Below are 14222 nucleotides of genomic sequence, written 5' to 3'. Positions count from 1 at the left end.
AACAATGGAAAGCATGGTGGCCAGAAAATGATTGATGGAATCGAAAATGATGGGAGCACATGATGGTTGGGAGAGACTACAGGTAGAGGATGGAGTCAGAGAAGCGACGATGATGGGGTGAGCGGTCTTCGCCATTCTCCCCTTGCCATCTAACCAACAATGGAGAGAACAAAGAATAGATAGAAATTGGATGGAGAAAGGCCAAGGAAATCAAAAATAATAGAAGTTGATGGCAATCAGGAAAGAATGGAAGTGGAGAAAGGGATAAGGGAAGCGGCGGTGGTAGGATAAATAGGAAAGGGTTAGGTTTATGGTTTTTTTAAAAATTAAGTGGCACATAAGTTTGTTATGTGGCTACCACACTTAGAAAAGGAAGAAAAGCAAAATTTATGTGCCCTTCCCTATATAAAAGTGAGTTTTAAATAAACAAGGTGCATAGAATTTTTATGGGGTCACATGGGTGGAATGGGTGTTTATGGTGTTCCTATGTAGGTGTTCTCATAAATTTTCTATGAATAAATTATTATTTTTCTTTTTTCTTTTAATTTTTCTTTATTAATGTAATATATATATATATATATATATATTTTTTTTTTTATGGGGTCACATGGGTGGAATGGGTGTTTATGGTGTTCCTATGTAGGTGTTCTCATAAATTTTCTATGAATAAATTATTATTATTTTTTTCTTTTAATTTTTCTTTATTAATGTAATATATATATATATATATATATATATATATATATATATATATATATATGCACGATGTTTTCTAAGAATTCTAAGCATATTTTTCCTAACAATTTTATGGGTTTGCCATCAAAATTTTGTCAACCAAAAAAAATTGCTGTTATTTTATTTAACTTTTTCTTAACCCAACATGAGGCATAGAATTACCATTTGCTTTATTTCTAATTTTTTCCCTTAATGAACATACATTTACGATAATACATGTGAAGCAATTATTTTTTAATTTTTTAATCCAAAATTTGTTTGTAAATAGGTCTTTCATCTGATTAGTTTTATTGAAAAATAATTCCTGCATTTAACCTTTCTTGCAAAGAAAAATACAATAAAATTATTTTGGAATTAAACAAAATATGGCTATTACTTTTATTATTTAGATATTTTCCTTGTAATTATGTATTCAGATTGTGGTACATAAATTAAAAAGATTTATACTTGCTATTCACAATGCACTTATACTTTATGAATAAATTACAATTAAAAATATTTTAAAAAAATTATATTTCCACTTTTTTTATGCCTAATGTAATTTCAATTATCAAATTTTTTTTTTTATAAATTACTAATTCCATTATTTCTTTTCATTGCAACAGGATTAGGGTTAAGGGTTAAGGGGTTCGATTAGGGTTAGGGTTAGGGGTCTGATTAGGGTTAGGGTTAAGGGTTTGGTTAGGATTAGGGTTAGGGTTTTGGAAAAGATGGAATTGGAGAAGATGATGGAAAAAAGAAGAAAAACGAAAAAAAAAGCCATGGAGAAGGTGAGAAGAATATTAGGATTTGGTTTGGAATGAGGAAATAGATGAAAAAAAAGAAAGAAAGGATGAATGCTAAGTAAGAAAATATGAAAAAAGGTTAAAAAAAATAGGTGGTGAAGGTAAAACTTATCTTGAATGGGTTCGATCGGATGTTAGGGTGTAGACATTGGTTGAAGTCGAGCACAGAGGGAATAGTCCAAAGTGAGTATAGAGAAAATAATCCAAAGAGCAGTTGTTATGATCTTTAGTTACAATGAAATAGGGATGAATAGCCTTGAGACTTGCTAGAGGGAGGAGCAGTGGGTGGCATCGGTGATAGTATCCTCTGATGTACCATCTCGAGGGAGAAAATAAGTGAAAAAAAAAGAACCAATATATTCCTCAAACAAGGTAAGGGGATTGGGATCCAGCAAGGAAATGAACTGAGAAAGTGGTGATGGGAGGGGGGAGAAAGGTGGAGTAGTGAAGCAGCGAAAAATAGAAAAAATAGAGGAAAGATCCGATGAGTGGTAATGGAGAAGGGGGATAGTGAAGTGGAGAAGTAGTAGAAAAAGAAAAAAAATGAAAAAAAATCGGCCAACCGGTGGTGGAGAAGAGGGGAGAGGAGGGAGAGATAAGGAATTGATGATGGTGGGGTAGATTTAGGGAAGGGTAGAATTAGGTTTTAAACAAATCTAGGTTACACAGAAATTCTGTACATTCCTAATCCATAGACCCTATAAAAATTATAAGATTAAACATGTGTCTGTATAGTTTCTTTATAGGAGAACAATCTTAAAATGGTAGTTGCATAGTTATACTATATGGACACTTGCATCAAATAGGTTGTTTATGCTTATTTTATGCAAACATCCTCATTAAATGGTTTATGCAGAAATTAGGATTTCTTTATTTTGTTCTAAAACTTAAAAATAGTTTTTGTCCAATATTTTAAAAAATTATTTACTATTTTTTTTGGTGGTGATGTAAATTTGATGCTACCTTTTTTTTAAAAGTAATTTATTATTATATATTTTTTTGTGATTTACTTTTCAATTAGAGAATAAAATTACTATTTCCTAACTCTGTGATCCAAATTTTTTATAAATAGTATTATGGATTAGTATTTATATGTTAATTAGTTTTATATTTTTCTATTTCATGAATTATACTTATAAATAAATTTATAATTAAATTCATTGTTATTTTCAAGTATTGATAATAATAATTGAGTATCCTTACTTTTCTAAAAAAGGAAAGAATTATTGTGTTTGTTACTCTAAAATTGGTATTTCTTAGTGGATATAGATTATGAATAGAATCTTAAAAATATAATTAATTTATTATATTTTATGCATTTAAAATTTAGAATATCATTTATAATTACTAAAAAATATTTAAAGAAATATATTTATGCTTTTCTTTTACTATGTAAAATTAAAATTATTTTTTAAAAATATATAATTTTTTTACTAAAGTATTGATTTTATGATTTATCGTAATTGTAGACATGAATTTAATAAAAATTTTGTCAAAGATTTTACTATGGAAGATTACCACTAAATTAGGTCTTATGCCACCGATTATGAATTATAAGTTCCAAGAGAAATATTGATCACAACTCTTGAAAAATATTGATCACAATTTGATATGGAACTCTTACAATAAATATTTTATCATATAGTTGCTTTTCTTTAAAAAAAACTATTTTTTCTTTTATTGTACAGATATAAGACAATATTACTATTGAAGAAAAAAATGCATCTCAGATAAATAAACTTTAAGCAACTTATTTTCTTTGCTATAATAACCATTTTATTTAATTATGATACACATACAAGTTAATAACATAGCAATGCAATATTTATTTTTTGATTTCAATACAAGCAAAGAAAAGAGTTCTGGAAAGACTTGATCATGGCTTAAGTTTCTAAAATAATATTGTATATCATGCATGCTTTGATTACAAAAATTTTTTTATAATTATTTACTCTATTCTTTCTACATTTTGATCAAGTCCACTGCATAGCGTGAGGCTCTTGCTAGTAAATGTGAAGATGAAGTATGAAAATCTCCTTCTATCCATTTTCTTTTTCTTCACTTAAAACTTTAATTTTTTCCTACTATATCTATTATAAGAAATTAAAGTATTAGCGATAGTCATTAGCGATAGTATTTTCATCATCTCTATTAGTGGGTATTAGCGATGGTAATATCGATGGTAAATTTTTCATCGTTAATAATCCTTTTATCGACGTCTATTAGTGACAGTAAAAAAATCATCACTAATAAATATTTTTATCGATAACCAATCAAGATCAAAAAATAAATTATCGTAAAAAAATTTATTTATTAAATTTATTAGTGACGGCTGGAAGAGTATTAGAGATGGCAATCGCCGTCGCTAATAACTATTTATGACGAAACTATTAGCGATGGAATAAACTGTCACAAAAAAATATATTTTTATTTATTAAAATTATTAGCGACGGTAGGATGAGTATTAGCGACATTATCTGCCGTCGCTAATAATCTCAGTAGAATATAATATTTTTTTATTTATTTAAATATAATATAATTTTAAAATTTAAAATTCATCTTCATCGTTCATTATCTAAATAATTATCATTTGAATATCATCACAAAAGATCACATCGATCTGGTAGCCCTAGCTATGTCAATCAATAAAATTCTATTTCGACTGTCATGAATGACTGCATGATGATCTGATAGATAGAGATCATCGATGGATCTGAAAACTTATAATGATGATCTTGATGATATTTGTAGCATATTATCAAAATTTTATTTTAATCAGATATCATTATCATGGTCAATTTAGCATGAGATGATTTAGACTGTTAAATAAAAAATAAGTGATCAAAAAATCAAACGATGTTCGATTATAAGATAATTTTTTAGATAAATAATTTTTGCTATTACTTTGATTATTTGTATAGTGATGATCATAAAATTTAAACCATATGTATATGAACGATCCAAAATTATATGCCTCTTGATACTCATTCTTAAAGTCCTTAAGTAATTATACTTGTGTTTTTGTAAGATTTGCTTAACGTGGATGGTTCATATACGTGCGATTTGAATTTTATGATCATTACTGTATGAATAATTAAAATAGTAAAAAAGATGATTTATCTAAAAAATTATCTTAATTAGATACTATTTGACCTTTTGATTACTCATTTTTTATTTAACAATCAAAATTATTTCATGCTAAATTGATTATGATAATGATGTCTGATTGAAGTAAAATTTTGATAGTATACTACAAATATCATCAAAATCATCGTTGTAAATTTTCGGATCCATTAGTCGTCTCTATCTATCAGATCATTATGCGGTTGTTTGTGACCATCGAAATTAAATATTATTGATCAATATAGCTAGGGCTATCGAATTGAGACGATCTTTTATGAAGATACTCTAACGATAATTATTTAGATGATGAACGGTGAAGATGGGCTTTAAATTTTAAAATTATATTATTGATCGATATAGCTAGGGCTATCGAATTGAGACGATCTTTTATGAAGATACTCTAATGATAATTATTTAGATGATGAATGGTGAAGATGGATTTTAAATTTTAAAATTATACTATATTCAAAAAAAATAGAAAAAAAATTATATTCTGCTGAGATTATTAGCGACGGCATCTACCGTTGCTAGTACTCATCCTATCGTCGTTAATAATTTTAATAAATAATTTTTTTTTATTTTTTACAGATGGTGACAACCGTCTCTAATAATAGCCGTCGCTAATAATATTAGCGACAGTGTTATGACTATTAGCGATGGCATTTGCTATCACTAATAAATTTAAAATTTTAATTTTTTTGATTTATAATTATAATTAAATTAATTTATTATCGATGGCTATTAATGATGGTATTTTTACCGTCACTAATAATTTAAAAAAAAATATTTAAAAAATTATGAAAAAATATTTTTTTAATAAAAATATTAGCGATGATATTTTATTTTTAGCGATGGAAATGATCGTCGCTAATATCTTTATCGATGGTATTAGCAATGGCTATTTTACCATCGCTAATAGTCCACCCCAAAACTACCTCGTAGGGGAAAAAAATTTTTTGTTCGTGCTTGTTCCCATCTCCTTTCGTGACCCCTTCCCACAATATCCTCTCAACGACGCCCAAACCAACCCCAAACCCACCCACTTCCCCCCAACCTCCCTTTCCTCCCTCCCCACCCCGTCTCTCTAGCATCCTGCGGCCCCGAGCCCATTCCTCTGATGCCCAAACCAACCCCAAACCCCCCCTCCCTCCTGCACCCCCCTTTCCTCCCTCCCCATCCCATCCCTCCGATGTCCCGCAGCCCCGAGTCCATCCCTCTGGTGCCCAAACCAACCCCAAAACCCCCCCTCGGTCCTCCCCCCACCCCCGTTTCCTCCCTCCCCGCTCCATCTCTCTGGCATCCCGTGGCCCTATGCCCATCCCTCTAGGGCCCAAACCAACCCCAAACCCCCCCTCTCCCTACCCCCTTTCCTCCCTCTCCGTCCCATCCTTTCGGCATCCTGCGGCCCCGAGCCCGACCCTCCAATGTCCCGTGGCCTCAAGCTTGCACTTCGATCATGTCCACGGCTGCCCCGACCCTGCCGGCTCGACCCTGTGGCCTCTTCCCCGCCGCCCCCAGCCCGTCGACCCAACTCTATGGCCCCGTCCCTGCGCCCTCATCTCTACAGTTGTGTCCCCGAGCTAACGTCCCATCCCCGAACTGTCTCTTTGCTGCTATAAGTATTAGCGACGGCATTAGCGATGGCTAATACCATCACTAAAAGTTAATTTTTTTATTTAAATTATATTAATTAAGTATAATGAGATATTTAAAAACTAATTAATTAAATATTAATTTTATTAATTAATTAGATATTTAATTAATTGATTAGAAGCACGGGACTCGGGTCTCGACATGCAGAGCACTCGGATCAAGAGAAGGTGCCGGACAGCATTGCAAACATGGGGTTGGGGCGTGCCCTACGCGCTTGGACTTCAGGTTTCAACTAGCATCCAAGACATGCAGCCCCCGCATGTCCTGCATGCTCAGACTATGGGAAGGTGCTGGTCAGCATTGCGAACATAGAGGTGGGGCATGCCTTGCGTGCTTGGGCCTCCGATCTCAGCTGGCGTCCAAGGCATTTAGCCCTCGCTCGTCCTGCATGCTCAGGCCGATGGTGTTAATTTTTAAAGAAATTTGTATTTCATGAAATCATAGACCCATCTTTTGATTAATGTATATATTCTACTATATCCGTATATTTATTATTTTTATACAGATGGAAGAATTATGTACATTGATCAATCAATACATAATTATATAATTAATTTGATGAATCTATTTATTTTTATTTTCAGAGATTATACATCATATCTTTCAAAGGTCGGAGTCGGGCCAGCAGAGGATAGAGCTCTCAAGGAGAGAGCGCTCATGCGGTCAGCTTGCTGGGTTCTACACCTCTCACACCCCATGGTAAAGTCTAACACTTTAGATATTCTTATTTATATTATTTTATCTTTTGTTAACTAATATAATATTTTTTATATTAGATATTTTGCACTCAGATTCAGATGATAGGAGGCATCAGTGACCCCATAGTCACATGCACCATCAATTGGCTCCCAGACATAGAGGCATGGTAGAGGACCCTCCCTGTTCACGATATCTCGGACTCGATCGGAGGGTAGAAAGCTCATCCACATTCAAAGCTGGTCATAAGTACTATATCTTTGCTGAATATGTTTAAAATTTAGTCATTGTAGCATCTAATATTTATTGTTCAAAATTAATTTTGCAGCATATTTACAGAGAGCTCCATACCTCATTTGATTATCGGGATCATTCGATGATTGATGCTGGGGCCGGTGAACGAGTTCTCTAGTTGCCCATAGGAGGCTCGTCATGCAGTTTGGGAGATGTTCCTGATAAGTTAAAGATATTTAATTTAATAATTCATGATCGATTTATATTCTATTTATTAATACACGCTTGCTTCTACTTATAGGGGTACTATCGATTCTTATCTCCTCAGGATGAGGAGGCTAGCCATCCGATCTTCGAGTAGATGGCCATATGTAGGTTCGAGATGGCTATACAGCCTACAGTAGTTTGCCATCAAGCATTTCGATTTTCAGTCACCATCGGATTGGAAGTCCTATAGGGATCATTGGATGCGAACGGACGTATGGGAGGCCCTCTGCGGTCAGTGGAGCAGTGAGGAGTATGCCAGTAGGTGGCAGAGGGTCTGACAGAATTGGACCACCCAGCAAGATCCGATCAAACACACGGGTGGCTCCGTCGGCACATTTATTGTGGTTGATAGACTAGTAAGAAATCTATATCAAAACTCTTCACTAGAACTATAAAATCTTTTATATGTATGCTTTAATTAATTTAATTTTATTATTTACTTATTATAGATATGACAGCTGGGTCATCGACCAGACTAGTTGCAGTTGTGGAAGGCCACACATCAGTCTAGGAGGACTGGTGATTATTTAGATTCTACATCACGACAGATCACGGTAAGAATTTCAAACTGATTTATTAAGTTGTTATAGAATCTGATATGTATATTAGAACTAATGTATTTCTAAACTATGTAGGCAGATTACATAGAGTACGTCATTGCACGGTACGGTGATAACCCATCCACTCAGTTCTTCCTTGATCTTGAGGGATGGCTTAGGATCATTGAAGGGATGAGTAGGAGTCAGATCATAGGATTTGGCCACAGTTACTATCCTCCAGCGGCTCGATACTCTTCGACATTCTCACAGGCCTCGATGTCCCAGACTTGGAGCGATGCATATGTGGAGGAGGTCGTGCAGAGACTTCCGAGCCACCGATCTCAGAGCTTCCGGGATACCATCCGTGATATGGTCATGGAGATTCTTCGGGATATGCAGCTGTGCAACTAGCTAGGTTCGTTGTCCCAGCCATCATATCTGATAATTCTATTAGTAAACTCTTTTACTTATTTTAAGTTTTCATATTTAAGAGCTTCATATATTTAAGCTTAAGTCCGAAAAGAGGATCTAGGGGCTAAAAATTTAATCTAACTATCCAATTGATGGGTCGGAGGTGTCTACAGTTCTATATCATCGAATGAAACGTGTAGGAATAATCTGTTCGAGAATCAGAGGAGTGTATCAAAAAATACATCTCCATATCGAAAGATACATTTTTATATTAAAACTTATTAATAATATTTTATTTTTCTTTATTTTTGGATGTTGGGACATTTGGCTTTCATCCACTAGCTGTTGGAGAAGAGCAAGAGGATGAGGAGGAGGATCTAGACTGATTTTTTTTTTTGATGTATTATATTTTTTTTGATACTGTTTGTAAAATTATATAATTTATATTTTTAATATAATATAATTATTTTTTTATTTGTGATTGTCATATTATCTTTGGATTTAATTATAACATGTGTTAAGAAGCATAGTTGATTGTGATTAATTAAAATAGATTTTAAAAATTATTATTATAGATTTTTTTAAAAAAATAAAATTAATTATTATCTATGGCATTAGTGACGGCTTTAGTCATTGCTAATAACAAAATATTATGACGGATTATTAAAAAAATTAAAATTAATTATTACTGATGGTTTTAGCCATCACTAATAATTATTAGTGACGGTATTAGTAATAAAAAAATCATCACTAATTGATTTTAATTTTTTTAATTTTTTAAATAAGAAAATAAATAGCGACGGAATTTAGCCGTTGCTAATATCTTTATTACCGGTGGCTAAAAATTCTGTCGCTAATAATGATAATTAGCGACTAAAATTTTTTCGATCATCAATTAGTGATAGCTTTAACAATGACAATTAGCCATCGTTAATAGTCAAATTCTTTATAGTGATCTAAATCCACCTTGTTAAGATTTATATGTGCATGTCTAATAAGTATTAATTTTATCAATTTTCTCCAATATCTTACTTAAATTTCTATGCAATGTATTCGTGTTACCAATATTTTTTTTTGAAAAATAGTCATGTTTAATGCCACGTGTACTAAGTTCATAGTCCTTTTTCATAGTTATTATTTGTACCTAAAAAATCATGTAAGTTGTACCTCTCACACCAGACATATGCTCATCAATTAATGCTTAATGCATTAGCTAATTTCATTCAATAGTACCAAAGATCATGCTAAAAATGAGGTTCAAATTAAAATTTTTCTGGAGCCTAGCCCATGCACCACATGAGAGAGATAAAAAAGTATAGATGGTCAAGAAAAAAAGTGGAGACATGTAAAAAGGATAGTTTTTGTTATGATGTAGAGAAGATTTTTTTAGTCCCATATTGATTATGAGTTACGAGGAAATATAGTTTATATAAATTGAAACTTTTTCTCTTAACGTGAGGCACCTTTTAAAGGACAAAACTGTGAGGCTCTAAATGATCAAGGCCCATCAAAGCTAAAGGCCTACTGAAGCCTAAAGATGGTCATGAGTCAAAATAGATAATATTTCACGTATGTGGAGGCGGAGACATAAGCCAACCATCTGAGCTATTCGACCCCTTGACCCCTGACCACAACATTGGCGTCATCTGTGGAAATATCTCCTATCCACACATACTCTCTCTTGACTGGGAGGCTGTGTTGTGGTGTAGAGAGGACTTCAATCCCACATCGATTATGAGTCAAGAGTATCCACACATACTCTCTCTTGACTGGGGGCTGTGTTGTGGTGTAGAGAGAGCTTCTTCAATCCCACATCGATTATGAGTCAAGAGAGAATATGGCTTATATGGATTGGAACCTTCTTTCCCAACGTGAGGCACATAAACCATGAGGCTCTAAATGATCAAGACCCATTGAAGCCTAAAGGTCCACTGAAGCCTAAAGATGGTCATGAGTCAAAGCGGACAATACCTCACGTATGCGGAGGCGGAGGCATGAGCCAACCATCTGAGCCATTCGACCTCTTGACCTATGACCACAATAATTTTGGAACACTCAAAATTTATACCAACCATCTGAGCCATTCGATCTCTTGACCCATGACCACAATAATTTTGGAACACTCAAAATGTGGAGCTACACAATTCAACATTTGCATTATAATGTTGGAATGTCAAATAAATGTGTTAGATCAATTCATGACCTGACTTAATTAGGTCTAATTTGACAGGATTTTCTGGATCTACAGGTTGAGTTTTATTTTGAAATATGATCTATAGATTCTCAAACGTTGAGACAGCGGCCCCTGAGCATTTGCAATATGATAGAGGGTGATAAAGTGTCAGGATCAATCTATAACTTGGTTTTGGGCTGATCAGGTCTCACATGACCAAATTCTAAATACATGGGTTTGAATTTGGGTCCCAATTATAGCCGATCAAAAAATTGAGTTGGCTTTAGGTCATATGGTTTCCTACTTGATCTAACCTAAGTCTACTGATGCGCTCATCGGGCACAAAATAGCTCCCACAACTCCCAGCTTAATCTAACTCAATTTAAAATCTTATATCTCCTGACCCCTCTACAACTTATTTTAGGTTTATAGGTTGAGTATCAGGGCAACTTATTTCCAGACGAAAGGCTCAATTAAGATTAGTTGCATCATTAGCTATAGCATTCCCCACCAATATTCCTGTTTTTTTTTTTTAAGGGAGTAATTGAGGTTTTGTTCCTTGTTGACTAAAATTTTATTTTCGGTCCTTTTTATATTTAATGATTGACTTATTCATAAGTGTGCAAAGAATAGAAATAACAATTGTATGATGTAAATAAGTGGCTTCGATTAAACATAACAATCAAACGAAGGACAAGATATTAGTTACGTTCGTGTCTTTTAGTGTCTCTACTTATAGTCCATCTCATTACTACTTTTTTTTTTTAAATTCTCTTTGATCCATTTTGTTACTAGTTTTCCTTGCAAACATGGAATAAGTAGTACACTTTCTTTAATCTTGCACTTTACCCAAATTTAAACCAAACCCGGGTGCGAATGCAACAGTTTAGGTTTGGATCCAGCCTGAATGACCCGGTAGACCTAAACTATGTTCTTTGGATCATCCAGCCTGAATGACCCACTAGACCTATAAACTATGTTCTTTGGATCTAAATCAATCCAATCTAATATGCCTGAATCATCCAACAGGGAGTTCCAACTATTTTCTCTTGATCCGACTCAATCCAATCTAGTAAGCTAATATGTTGAACGGAAATCTATCCATTTGATATCGTCTTTGCTTTTGTTTTAAAAAAAATCTAAGAAGAAAAATGACTAGACTGAACTATATGTACAATAAAACTTGGTTAATTTAGTTTTTGAGCTTTTTGAAAGGAAAGGTCCATTTCCGTCGGAGAGCATACAAAATAAAAGCAAGGTATAGCAAAGGGTTTGTTCAAAAGCTATCTTGAACATTAATTTTACATAGTATTAGACTAATATATAGAAAATCAAAACTATAAAAACAACAACTATACCAAAGAAAGGATCACATAAGCTCATAAAAGTGGAAAAAGAAAAAGAACAGAAAAAAAAACAATTAAGGCTGCCATTTTTTAGGGCCATTGAAGATATAGAACTATGGTCTGCCACTAGTCTTAAACATAGAGATGAGCTTGCAAAATGATAAGGAACAACATGAGAAGCAAACCAAAAAAGAGAGCGTGGGCCAGAATGGAGACCCAGCTGGTCTTCATGTTCATGAATTCGACCGGCCGGTGCTTCCCCGGCAACTGGAAGATCACTCCAGGGCTCAGGAATGCAAACAGAGCTGAAGCTATAATGGAGGGAGCCCAATCCTTCATGGATAGAACTATCCAAGAACCTAAAGTGTAGTGACCACCTCTTCTGAAGTTTATCACTCCAAAAAGAGAGAAGGGAGACAAGGAGCTTAGAGAACGAATGGAGACCTTTGAAGTGTTTGAATTCAAGATGATATATAGAAAATATGATGCTATTGAGATGAGAGGGAAAAGGCACCTTGGATGCCAAAATGCTCATTGCTTGGATAGGAATCGGAGAAAGCTAGAATAGAACCATCATTTCAAAAAGAATCGACCTTTATTTATTTATTATTTTTTTTAAAGTATATGCTACACTTAACCAAGTGGTGGATTAATAACAAGATAAATAAAAGATCACAAAGCTTTTGACAGCTTCGACTAGGTGATATTATAATAAAGACCCCGAAATGCGCCTTATATTATGGAGTATGGCCTAGGTTGGGGAGTTTTTCCATGGTCTAATTGGACTAATCCTTGCATATATGATAAAGCTGAAGCATTTTAAAATTCTTTTCCTTGCCTTTTAACTTTTTTCAACGGCCACTGGATGCAATCACTGAAAAACAATAGTAAAATAGTATCCCATGGAAGCCCATTAATAACCCCCATGGTAGTATGGTTCCTTTAGGCACCAAAAATTAGAATTAATTGTGACAGCCCAGCGGGAGGCATGGACGTTGGGGAGAGGCCCTGAAATTGAAAATTAATGAGGTTATTTATTTATTTATTTAGATTTTCTACAAATTACTATATAAAATCTTTAGTATGCATATATTTATTTTCCTGTATTCGTATTTTAATCTCTGAAATCTTGTAAGTCATTATTCATGGATCTTTAGGATTAAACTAACTTGATGACAACAAAATATTCTACTTATGTTCTAATAACGATATTAATTCCATCTTATTTCAATAATTTCATCCTTAGTTCTCCTATTTAACTGATGTTTTAATTTGTACAGTAGCCAAGTTTTAATTGAGAAAGATTGAGATACAGAAGGGAGTTAAACCAGAGTCTTGTTTGTTGTTAAACTAAGAATATATTTTTTTATCCAAAAAAATAATAAAAAAACCATGGATATATTTGTTTTTGTGATATTTTGATTAATTTTAATTAGGATTCGATCAATCAAAACTGGCAAAAAGATCAATTAGCATAAAATAAGAACTTTACAAGCTTATTATGTAATACAAAAATACAAATTAATATATAAATACAAAAAATTGAGGAACCAATCTGAAATTTTTTATTAAAATCCCTGGTCAAACTAGATCCACGTCTTAGTGGGTGGCCAGTGAAAAGCACATGAATCTACAGTACCTTGGGAAACGTGGACTCTTCTTAAACGTTGGGCGATGGTAGACGCGAGAGAAAATTAAAAACAAGAAGCCGGATTCCAAACGTATCGATCCTTCACTCCCTCGTTGCCACTCCATCCCGTCTCTTACTTTATTTTCCCTTTCCCTTCTCTTTTCCTTCTTTCTGTTCTCCCTCTAATCTCCTCCCTTTCTTTCTCCAATATCACCCCCTTTACAATTAACCTCTCCTCTCTCTTGTTATTGGGTTCTCACACGGAGAGAGAGATTAGATAGATAGAGAGAGATGGCGGACTGGGCGCCGGTGTTGGTGGGGGTGGTGCTGTTCGTGCTGCTGTCGCCGGGGTTGCTGTTCGAGCTCCCGGGAACACACCGGGCGGTGGACTTGGGGGATTCCACACCAACGGGAAGGCCGTCGCCGTCCACACTCTCATCTTCTTCGCCGTCTTCACCATCATCATCCTCGCCCTCCACCTCCACATCTACACCGGGTGATGATGATCTACTTAGGCTTAGATACTTGCTCACTACTTTAATCTTAGCTTTCCATGGCCATGTGAGCACCACCGTTGTTACTGTTGTTGCTGTTGTTGTGATGAATGAAGAGAAGAACACTCTAATTTTA

At 34.1% G+C, this 14222-nt stretch overlaps 1 protein-coding gene and 1 non-coding gene across 2 annotated transcripts; one reads left to right on the top strand and one right to left on the bottom strand.

Annotated features, from left to right (window-relative positions):
- Positions 1 to 10227: 10227 nt before the first annotated feature.
- Positions 10228 to 12507, bottom strand: LOC109504927 (uncharacterized). Its single transcript, XM_073243692.1, has one exon. It carries the CDS (start codon positions 12299 to 12301, stop codon positions 12095 to 12097), a length of 207 nt encoding a protein of 68 aa, XP_073099793.1. The 5' UTR covers positions 12302 to 12507; the 3' UTR covers positions 10228 to 12094.
- Positions 12508 to 13655: 1148 nt separating this feature from the next.
- Positions 13656 to 14222, top strand: LOC109504923 (uncharacterized). The gene has a single exon (XR_012134470.1). It is a non-coding gene; the product is annotated as an uncharacterized protein (transcript).

The sequence above is a fragment of the Elaeis guineensis genome, chromosome 9 (assembly GCF_000442705.2).
Source record: "Elaeis guineensis isolate ETL-2024a chromosome 9, EG11, whole genome shotgun sequence".
Lineage (NCBI taxonomy): Eukaryota > Viridiplantae > Streptophyta > Magnoliopsida > Arecales > Arecaceae > Elaeis > Elaeis guineensis.
This window is presented reverse-complemented; position numbering and strand designations above follow the sequence as displayed.

Bases quoted from the DNA above. Each gene is read 5' to 3' on its own strand.
- LOC109504927 (XM_073243692.1), bottom strand. From the start codon at position 12,301: ATGAAGGATTGGGCTCCCTCCATTATAGCTTCAGCTCTGTTTGCATTC.